The 11,586-nt window shown below is 38.3% G+C and overlaps 1 protein-coding gene across 1 annotated transcript in view; it reads left to right on the forward strand.

Moving 5' to 3' along the window:
* The window catches only part of CUBN (cubilin (intrinsic factor-cobalamin receptor)), a 315,183-nt gene that overhangs the window by 257,238 nt on the left and 46,359 nt on the right, over positions 1–11,586 (forward strand). Inside the window, 2 exon segments of the mRNA XM_011963893.1 lie at positions 5,886–6,086; positions 8,498–8,627. Of these exon segments, the coding sequence (XP_011819283.1) occupies positions 5,886–6,086; positions 8,498–8,627 (331 nt within the window).

Raw genomic sequence — 11,586 nt, forward strand, 5'->3', positions numbered from 1 at the left:
CCCAGGCTGGACTACAGTGGTACAATCTCAGCTCACTGCAACCTCCGCTTCCTGGGTTCAAGCCAGTCTCATGGCTCAGCCTCCCAAGTAGCTGGGATTACAGGCACCAGCCACCATGCCCGGCTAATGGTTGTATTTTAGGCTAATTGAGGCTAGTCTCAAACTCCTGACTTCAAGTAATCTGCCTGCCTGAGCCTTCCAAAGTGTTGGGATTACAGGCGTGAGCCACTGTGCCTGGCCCCTAGAACCCATTTTTATTTTCTGAAAATACTTGATCTTATCTACAACATGAAAATATTCCAAACAAAGGGCTTTCCCTTATCTCTAGTCCTCTTTGGTATCTCTGCCCACACCCTCCCCCGACTTTGGAGAAAAATTGTGGTCCGACTCTAAATCCCACAAGTTTATTCTATTTGTGGAATTACTCATCCTTAGTTTTCCTTCAATTCTCTCATAGTTCTTAGAACTATGATGAAGTTTGGAATTAGACGTTGGTCAGTAATAAATCCCAGAAAAATAGAACAAAAAATTAAATTTTACTACATGGCGTAGATCCTTGCCCATTTCAAACAATGAATGTGTTTTAAAGTTTTTAGGAAGGATGGAAAATAATCATAAAACAAATTATAGGGAATCATTTTACAGCTCAGAGATTTCAGTAGTAAATGTCTATCAAGTCACTTGTTGAAGATAGAGTTAAGAATTACTGGAGCTCCCGGTCCCATGACGTGGACTCTAGTCCACGGAGAAAGTATTGTTCAATTTCAGGGTGCTTCTCTTCCTGAAGCTAGTTCGCATATATCTGATGGAATGCCGCCTCTTGGTCATAAACTCAACTTTGATATCCATCTTGCTCCTTGAAGAACTTTTGCCAAACCTCAACTAAGTTTCCTTCTCTCCCTAGAAGACAGTCACCCCAATTATGAGAGTTTTGTGTATATTTTGATTATACATGCAATTGGCTCTTCCAATAATGATAGAAAGTGGTTAATATAATTATTTTCTGATGCCTTTAGTCTGTCACCAAGCACCTTTTCACTGAAGAATCGTGCTGATATTTTTGACCTAATACAGTGATGGGATATGTAGAACTTTAGAACATGATGTATGTGTGTAAAGTACTTAATGCCTAGTGACACACATATCTCATTTTCTTGCATATTACTTTATTCGTGTTAATTTTTGATATTTTCTTAGACTTTAGCTAATTTTACTGACTTCTAATATTATGTACATGTTTGATTTCTTTTGGACAAAATTTGAAAGGGCATAACATCCTACCTTAAAGAAATGACTACTAGAAAGGATACAAGAATGTTTTAATCCATGAAATAAGTTGCCAGATATTATAACTTTTGCATTTTACTGAATCAGGCTTTGAGAAGGAGCAGACTGTCTTACATAATTGGTTTAGTTAGTTGATATTCTATTGTCATCTACAAAAAATCTAAAATCCCTTCTCAACTTCCTCTGCATTTCCCCAACAAACTTCCTTATTGTTCAATATAGGCATTTAATAAATTGTTAATGAGTTTTGATTATGTCTCGTACCACTGCCATTTCATGAATGAACTTTCTGTATTTCAACTAGTTCCTTTAATCAACTATTTGTCAACATAATCAAGTATAAGTGACACTTTACTTTGTGTTTCACAGCCTTTTCACTGTTTTCTAAGGCAACTGCCACTGTGATCAACTATATCATTAGCGCAACAACTGAACAACTAACTCTTTAATACTTAAAGAACACATGCATAGCAGCCTCTTTGATCAAATGTGGGACCAAGATTTCAATCCAGCATCAGCAGTTTTTCCCTACATCCTGTGATTTTGGTTTTGTAACTTGATATATTGTTGCTAAAGATATTTCTATAACTAATGCACAATTGTTTTATTCTTAAACTCATCTACTTTAAATTTTTTTTAGTTTCAGTGGAGCTTTTGATGTCTTGAAGACAAATACTGAGGTTGTAACTAAAGTACATAATTTGGCAATATTCAAGCCATTAATCTGAGTTTAATTTATTTCTTTTTTGTCCTCTTTTTCCAACATCATATTGCTTCTAATTACATGAAAAGGCCATTGAAATTCAGTCTTTCATGCTTTCAACTTGTAGATTTATGCCCAATTAGACATATTTCTATTCCAGCATTTTCAAAATAAGGGAATTCTTTGAGGTTAATTTAAAAATGTATATCTTGAATTGATACCTCAAGATTTCTGCAGGCTGAATAAAAACTTAGCTAAGGAACTGAATGTATTCTTAAAATGATTTAAGAATGTGTGGTAACTCTTTAATGCACCGATATACTTTTAAAAAGTATTTGTCAAGATTCTTTGAGTGGCAAATTATCTTCAGGTTAGCTTAGATACAAAGTAGGGTTTATAAGAAAGATATTGGGTGTTTTCATCTCATCAAAGGAAGGGCTTCTAGAACAAAGGGAACCAGGGACAAGAATCTGTCAGCATGCTCTCTCTTCCCCACTCTTTTTGCTGCTTTCTGCACAATAACTTCTTTTTCCCTTATGGCAACCTGGGTTCCTGACTGTATCAGGAAACATGGCTGCAGACATTTTTTAAGTTTAGTATCTTTGGCTCCTACCATAGACTCTTATTCTGTTGCAGTTTGAACACATCTGATTGGCCTGTATTGGGTCTCATGCCATGCCTTGCCATTGATTGACTCGAATTATCAATCAATCAGTCAACCGTGGTCAGGATGGTGGGGTTGTATAAACAATAGCAATAGTGACTCTAATCACAAAAATATCCACCATATTCATTAGGAGGTTTTACGTCACAATTAACAGGAAACTTGATTCAACCTGGTTTAAACGCAAAAGAGCAATTCATTGGTTTTTAATTCTGGAAGGTTTCAAAGTTGGGTGTGCCGCAAATCTCTTAATTCAGCATTTTAATTATGTCATCAAATATTCGACTGTTTCTATTTTTACTTTGTGCTGCTTCAGTGTGAGCCTCACCATGAGGCTGGCTCCTCTCATTGCTGTAGCTTTGCTTCTCTTACAGTGGGTACTCCTCACCCACATCAGAAAGAGAGATGGCTTCTATCCCGTGGTATGCTAGAGTTGGCGTGCACCACCTTGCAAGAGTCAATTTTGCTCATCTATTCCTATTCTGCATTTAATGACTTGTTAATAGCTTGAAATTGGCTATCATGGGAGTGTTTATACGATGGAAATTGGCAAATGCCACAAATCTCTCGGAGAGTTGGTTGTTATATTTACCAGCATACTACTGCCTGTATTCCAACTTCCAAATGTCAAACAAGGCTGTTGAAATTCACCTTTATTGAACTGGATTAGGCCACATGTCCACATTTGAACCAAGGTCTGTGGCCAGGGGACTTGAAATTATAAAGTAAGTGTTCATAATGATTTTGTCAGCATGCTCTCATAGGAAGAGTAATCTAACAGCAAACAGGACGTCTGATTTCGGAGTCCACCGTGCCATAGTATGTGCTTACATAAAATCATGTAATTTTGGTCATTCCCAATGGGGAATTTGTAAGTAGGTAAATTTTGTGTGTTGGGGTGATGTGGATCATTACACATATGTTCAAGTTAGCATCTCCATGAAATAAAGTTATTTTGTTTTTGTGGTTTGTAAATGAAAATGGGAAAACATTTCACATCGTTAATCATCAGGGCAATTAAAATTAAATATCACAATGAAGTTTCATTTCACATGCACCAGAATGGCTAAAATTAAAAAGACTGGCAATGTCAAATGTTGGCATCCCTGCAAGGCACTGGAAGTCCCACACATCCCTGGTGAGAATGTATACTGATGTAACTACTATGAGATATAGTTTGGCAGTTTCTTATAAAATTAAATACAAACCTAATTTGGGGGCTAATAATTTCACTCCCAGTTATATACCCAAAAGAATTGAAAGCACCACGTGCCCACACAAAATCTCACACATGAATGTTCATAGCAGCATTATCCATCATAGCCAAAAGGTGGAAACAAACCTAATGTCTGTCAACTGATGAACAGATAAACAAAATGTGGTATCGCTATAAAAAGGAATATATTCAGCCATAAAGAGGAATGACGTACTGACACATGCTACAACATGGATGGACCTCAAAAACATTACATTAAGTTAAAGAAGTCAGACACAAACATTCATATATTACATGATTTTTTTATGTGAATTGTCCAGAATAGACAAACCCATAGAGACAGAAAGTAGTTTAGTAATTGCCTAGGGCGGGAGACCATATACAGGAAGGATGATACTGGAGTGATTGATAATGGGCATCACATTTTCCTATGGACAATGAAAACGTAGAATTGGGAAGAATATCAGATGCCAAAAATGCTGTGGGAGAGTAAGCCGGCAACACCAATCTAGGGGTCATTTGATAACCTGAAAAAGAATCTTACCTTAGTGCCAGTATCTAAATTCTAAAAACTTATTCTGATGAAATAATGAAAAACTTCCTCAAATATTTATGTACAGGAATGTTTTTTTCAACAATATTTTTATTTACAGAAATGTGGAGAATATGGAATTTCAAGCAATAGGGGATTGATGGAATGTGGGATGGCACATCTATATGTTGGAATTTGATATAGGTATTAATATATTAGGTTGGTGCAAGAGTAATTGCGGTTTTTTCCATTCCTTTCATAATAATATAATGTTTTATTTTATTTTATTTGAGATGGAGTCTTGCTCTGTCGCCCAGGCTGGAGTTAAGTGACGCGATCTCAGCTCACTGTAACCTCTGCCTCCCAAGTTCAAGTGATTCTCCTGCCTCAGCCTCCTGAGTAGCTGGGACTACAGGCGCGCACCACCACAGCTGACTAATTTTTGTATTTTTAGTAGAGACAGGGTTTTGGCATGTTGCCCAGGCTGGCCTCGAATTCCTGACCTCAGGTGATCTGCCCGCCTTGGCCTCCCAAAGTGCTGGGATTACAGGTGTGAGCCACCATGCCTGGTCCTAATATAATGTTTTAGAAGAATATTTAATCACAAACAAATGCATGATGGATGTAATTTCATATTGATACCAATTAGGCTACAATATGGGTGTCATTTCATATTAATACAAATTAGGTATGATCCAGTTAATATTTTAACAGTATGTGTTCACCCACAAAAACCACTGGATATGTTGTGGTGGACAAATGTCTCTTTAATTTCTTGTTTATTTTGTTTTATATTTTTCTTTGGGGGATGGTAGGCTGGAGCATATATTTGCATTATAATTAGCAAACAAAACAATAATATATATTTTATAGTCCTTAAACTCTTATGCTAATAGTGTTTGTGTGAACATCTAAAACAGTTGTTCAATAAACAGTAAGGAGTTTCTAATGATAACTCCATGGTAGGAGTCCCTTATCTGGACATAAGCTTGGAGCAAGTTTCCTCAGTAGCAGTGCTATTGACATGTTGGGCTAGGTAGTTTTTTGTGGGTCCCAGAGGGTCCCGGGTGTAGGGGCTGCCCCATGTATAGCAGCATCTTCAGGAGCATCCCTGGTCTCTACTCCAATCTACAGTGTGACAGCAAAAATGCCTTCAGATAATACCAGCTGTTCTTGGGGAGGCAACACAGTCCCCAGTTTACAGTCACTGAATTAAAGGAACCATATCTAAAGAAAGGAAATTCTGAATTGTTTCAAAGTGGAATGTGTCTATTGTGAAGTTCTACCTGTTTTCTCATACCTGTGCTTGTTTTGTAGTTAGAGTAAACATCATTTCAACAGGAAACTAAGTTAAATATCTCTTGTTTCTCATTTTAATTTTTATAGCAATTGCATGAATCATCACATTTTTGTTTTTACGTGTACGACATTAATTGTTTGTGTTGGTTCTGATCATAATGTGGTTGCTTCATGCCTTGTCCAGCTCGTTCCGCTGTGACAGGAAGCTGCGTCAATGATGGCGTGCACGTTGTCAGAGGTTACAGCCTCACGTCCACCCCATTTGCTACTGTGTGTGGGAATGAGATGCCAGCTCCCCTCACCATCGCTGGGCCGGTTCTGCTTAACTTCTACTCCAACGAGCAAATCACAGACTTTGGATTCAAGTTTTCCTATAGGATAATCTGTGAGTAGCCATAATGACAGAGTTTGGAATTTTCTTCTTTCCTGAGTAATTTATACAAGGAGCTTTCACAATGATTCATACAGCACCAACTTGAAGATTCAGAGAATTTAAGGGAAAAAATTGTCAATGAGGTTCATGGTAAAAAAAAAAAAAATACACATTTTTTCTTAAAAAGAAGAGGACCTTTTTCATGAACTTTGGCTAGAACTACTCTGAAAATCAAATGAAGAATTGAGCTTTGTTTTGTAATTTAAGTTAAATAAATACTACTGCTATTTTTTTGTTTTTCATCCCTTATACAAAGTTACCTGTTAGTCCAAATTGTCCAGATGTCTGTTTTATTTCCCCAAGTCATTTTGCTAATACAATAATTAATATTTTATATATTTAGAAGAAATATAAGGGAATGTCTTTACAATCTGATAGGAAAGAATTTTTTAAAACACTATGCAAAAAGCACAAGCCCTAAAGGAAAAGATTGACATATTAAACTATGCTATAATTTACAACTTCTCTGTATCAAAGGCAAAGTGAAAAGAGGAGAAACTGACTGGACAGAGGCATTTGTTGCTCCCCAGAACACTCTAAGGTTGCATTTCCCGATCTTGAATAGTCTTTTCTCCTCCTGCCTGATTAGTTTGCTGACAATATTTATATACTATCTAATGGACATCTCAGCTGCAGTCAAACTGGCACATAAATCTTGTAACATCTGTCTTGGGTCCGTTTCATCTTTGCTCCACCAAACCCACTGCTAAAGGTAGAAAGCTAAATAGTTTCCCTTGGAATAAATTACTGTTCCCATCCACAGAGAAGACTAAAAACATGTATTTACTTCTGAAAAGGGCCTCCATAATTTGTTCACATTAGCTGCTATCTGCATCCTAACTCCCACAGTTTGTAAAGTATGATTACATATGGCCGTGTAGTTCTGTTGGCTCAAGCAGAATAGAACCGCGCCATTAACATTTCCTCTCCCGTCGTCTTGTTGAATGAAGAGAAGGATTGATTTGTTTTATTCTTTTGGCACAACTGCTGCTTTGGAGAGGTAAACTCCTGCTTTATTTTCTTCTTCTCTTTAATCCTTCATTTTCCTACGAGGAGGTAGTCAAGATTCAATATATTCTAGTATAAGAGTCCCATTTAAAGAGTATCATTGATGTTAAGACTTCAAATCTTGACATTGTGCAAAGATGGGAGTTACTTAGGCCTTAAAAATCTTCCAGGGACCACATAATTGTGTATAAAGTGAAAAGGAGTGATTGCTACCCATATCTGACATGTAGTTCACTTACAGATGGACCCGGGAGTTGGAACACGCAAGTACTTACAGGCACATAGAGAAGGCTGCTCCCTGCAAGGTGGGCTCAGCTGAGGCAAAAGCAGTAAAGAAATAAAGAGCCTGACATGGCAGCCACACTTTGTTCCTTGTTTCTGAGGATGTAAAGTGGAACGTGTCCATTGATCGTGTAGAAACCATGGAAATACTTTACAATGCATTAACCCCATTATAATTTTAGAATCATAAAACAAGTATACATAGATGGGTCTTTCCATTGCAGTGAGATTGATCCTCAGGAGGTACAATCTGATCCTCATATGTAAACCCAAACAAAAATAATCATTTTATATTGTAGATAAGAGGGCTTTATTACATTTTTATGTCTGTTGTTTTATTGACTAATGGGTCTAGCTCAAGGCTCTGAGCTGTTAATTGCTGGAATCCTGGAGAGGAATGGGCCTGGCCTCCTCCTGCTTGTTGAGGATTGAGGATCAGTGAGATTAATACAAACTGGGGCAAGTTTAGTCCTTAGTAGTCTCAGAACTGACTGCAAATCCACCAGACTGCAGAGCTATGCATTTGAGCCCACAAAAGGAACTAAACTGGAAAGTTCCAAAAAGATTTCCAGTACTTTACGTTATAATATTCTATCCCTGACAGAAGAGACATGGATCTCTACAATTTCAGATTTCCAGATCACAATCTTTCCTTGATGTATATGCCCAGAACATCATTCTGGTTGCCTTTTCCATACTTCGTTACTGCTGTCATCCCTCTCTCAACCTGTCAGTGAAATACAGGGAAGGGATAGTGACACTCCAACAGGTGAAATGTTCCTTCTCGTCATTTTCACTCTGGCCATTAATTTGACTCAGACTGATTCTTTTCCAAGATGTGCCTTTAAATATTCTTCCCTGTTTCCACCCTCTTGCTGTCTTTCATTTTCCTTCCTAGTGGAAAAATCAGAAATATGTGTAAACACAATGAAGGGAGATATAAGTCACTTTAAGAAAAATAATTATTACCTCTCTTACAGAAAAATGTACAGTAGTATAGAATCTCTTAAAATCATTTTTCCATGCTGATACTAATCATTATTCTCTTCATATTCCCTTGTCTTCTGTTGCAGCCTGTGGTGGTGTGTTCAATTTCTCTTCTGGAATCATCACGAGTCCTTCCTATTCATACACAGACTACCTCAACGATATGCACTGTCTGTATACCATCACCGTTAGTGACCACAAAGTGATCGAGCTCAAGTACGTAAGACAAATTGGGTTTCTTAAGAAAATCCTCTCAGCATTATTTGTAGAAGAGCCATTCCTTTATTGGTGGAGAGCACTGATTCTCATCGGCAGTCTGAAGGGAAATCTACATGGAGGAGTGAGGTTCCTAGATGATAGTTCAACCTGGGAAATGACACTCCCCCTCTGCACACAAGCCTGTAGTAACTAAGGGTGAAAAACAAGCACTCACCAGTTAAAACAGTCATTGTAGTTTCCCAGCACTTGTGAAGGAGCATCATAGAATGGATTGTCAAGGTATAATACGCCCATCTTGAAATCAAAGGAGAGAGGAAGGGAAAGAGAAAGCGGTTGCCATTGCTGGGTAATTATTATACACAAGGAACTAGCGGTTGCCATTGTTGGGTATTTATTATACACAAGGAACTTTGATTTGCACTTGCCATAATTGTCTCATTGTATTCTTAAAACAGTCATATGAGGTATATATAGATTCTAGATTGGGAATTGTGTAGATTATTCCCATTTCACTGATGAGGAAACTGAGGCTCAGAAGGGTCCAATTGCTTTCCGAAAGTAACACACACATAAAGAGTCAAAATGTGTATTCATGCCAGTCTTCCTCCAAACACCACATCCTCAGTGTTTCCCAATACTGTCTCTCAAAGGATACATTTTCTTTTCTTTTCTTTTTTTAATTTTTTTTTCTGAGACAGGGTCTCACTTTCTCACCCAGGCTGGAGTGCAGTGGTGCAATCTTGGCTTACTGCAACCTCTGCCTCCCAGGTTCAAGAGATTCTCCTACCTCAGTCTCCTGAGTAGCTGGGATTACAGGCAGGCACCACCATGCCCTACTCATTTTTGTATTTCTGGTAGTGACGGGTTTCACCATGTTAGTCAGGCTGGTCTCGAACTCCTGACCTCAAGTGATCCACCGCCTTGGCCTCCCAAAGTGCTGGAATTATAGGCGTGAGCCACCACACCCGGCCTCAAAGCATACATTTTCTAACTACTTAAGAAATCTATTTTTATTTCTGTGTCAGAACATCTCAAAACTGATGCTCTGAGAGATGGCTTGTGTCATTGATCACTTTTCTCCCCAGTCTTACCTATTCCCAACAAGATTGATGAGGGCAATGCATCTCCCATTCTCCAGAATGATAAAGTTCAAGACTGTTTTCACCTGACAGCCTATTTCAGTGATATACATATGGCATGTGGTGGGAAACTGAATGGTAATATAGTTTATGGTCATATAGGACTTTCCATATAGAAGCCTGATGAGCTAAGACCACACCTACCTACCTACCTACCTCCCCTCTATTGGTCTGTGATCACTTTCCACCCTAAAGATTCTGTACTCCCTGCAGTTTACTTCCAAAGACCTCATGTATCAGTTGGCTCTCAAACTGAAAGATATCTCTCATCAAGCCTGGTTTGGTCCCTGTATCAGGCAGTAACTGTGCTATAAGCTGGGCCTCAGAGAAAACTACAGCTCTTACCTGGACTATTTGTAGGAAAACAGAGTGTTCTTTAGGTCCTGGGGAAAAAAGAACAGAAACTGTCAGATGGCCAGGAGCAGGAGGCCTATGAAGTACGCCTGCCCAGGCATGGAAGTGTAACGGTGAGCTGTTTGCTGCTGTGACTCACTATCTGTTTCTTATATGTGTAGGATTATTGCCTTGTTCTGCTCAGGTGGCTTTAACAAAGTACCATAAACTGGGTGGCTTATCAACAACCAAAGGCTGCAAAAGTCCAAGATCAAGGCAGATTCGTTGTCTGGTGAGCTCCTGTTTTCTGGCTCATAGAAGGCACCTTCTTGCTGTATCTTCATGAGCTGGAAGGGCCTCTTTTATAAAACACTAATCTCATTTGTGAGGGGTCCTCCTCCATGACCTAATCGCCTCCCATAGGCCCCACCTCCTAATACCATTAGCTTAGGGAACATATGAATTTAGGGGAACACAAGCATTCCGACCATGGTATACACTCCACCTCATAGAGGTGTGTTATATATATTCTCTCTCTCTCTCTCCATACACACACACACACACACACACACACACACACACACACATATATATAATCTAAATATTTTTTTTCAGTTTTCAGTCTGGATTCTGGAGCTCACCATAATCAAATTTACATCTGCATGTTTATTTTATTTTATTTTATTTTACTTATTTATTTGAGACAAGTTCTCACTCTGTCACCCAGGCTGGAGTGCAGTGGCATGATCTCACCTCACTGCAACCTCCACCTCCTGGGTTCAAGCAATTCTCCCACCTTAGCCTCCCGAGTAGCTGGGACTACAGGTGTGTGCCACCAGCCTGGGTAATTTTTTTTTTTTTGCATATGTATATATTTTTGTATTTGGTAGAGATGAAGTTTTGCCATATTGGCCAGGCTGGTCTTGAATTCCTGACCTCAAGTGATCCACCTGCCTCAGCCTCCCAAAGTGCTGGGATTACAGATGTGAGCTGCTGCACCCAGTCTACATCTGCAGGTTTAGAAAATTATTTATTGTGCACTAAGAGCCTACATTCTATGAAACAGATAAGATTCTAGATGTGGTAGAAGATACAGACCTTAATACAATGTAAATCCTTCTACCAAGGCTCTCAAAAGATTCTGGCTACACAAGTTTTTCTGTTAAGGGGCTTTTTCAGATCTCTTCTGTGCTCTCCTGGGAAAACGATGTAAAATAAAAAGCCAAAGCAGATTTAAGTCCTCTTAGAAACTGAGATTTTATCTTTCTTTGTGGATTCTTATTGTGGAAAATAAATGTGTTGTCTGTAGAGAATGAAAATGAATGCAGTGTTGTTGAAAATTATCTAGCTGTTGTTCTTCCCTGATCTTTTACAATAACATTAAATATTACATGTGGTAAAAGAAAATCAATACATTTTTCATCTTGTTTCTCATCATCAATCTGAAAACCTTCAACCAACCAAAACCTTTTAGGAAAAAAAAT

This window comes from Colobus angolensis, unplaced genomic scaffold (genome assembly GCF_000951035.1).
Source record: "Colobus angolensis palliatus isolate OR3802 unplaced genomic scaffold, Cang.pa_1.0 Scaffold63, whole genome shotgun sequence".
Taxonomy (NCBI): Eukaryota; Metazoa; Chordata; class Mammalia; order Primates; family Cercopithecidae; genus Colobus; species Colobus angolensis.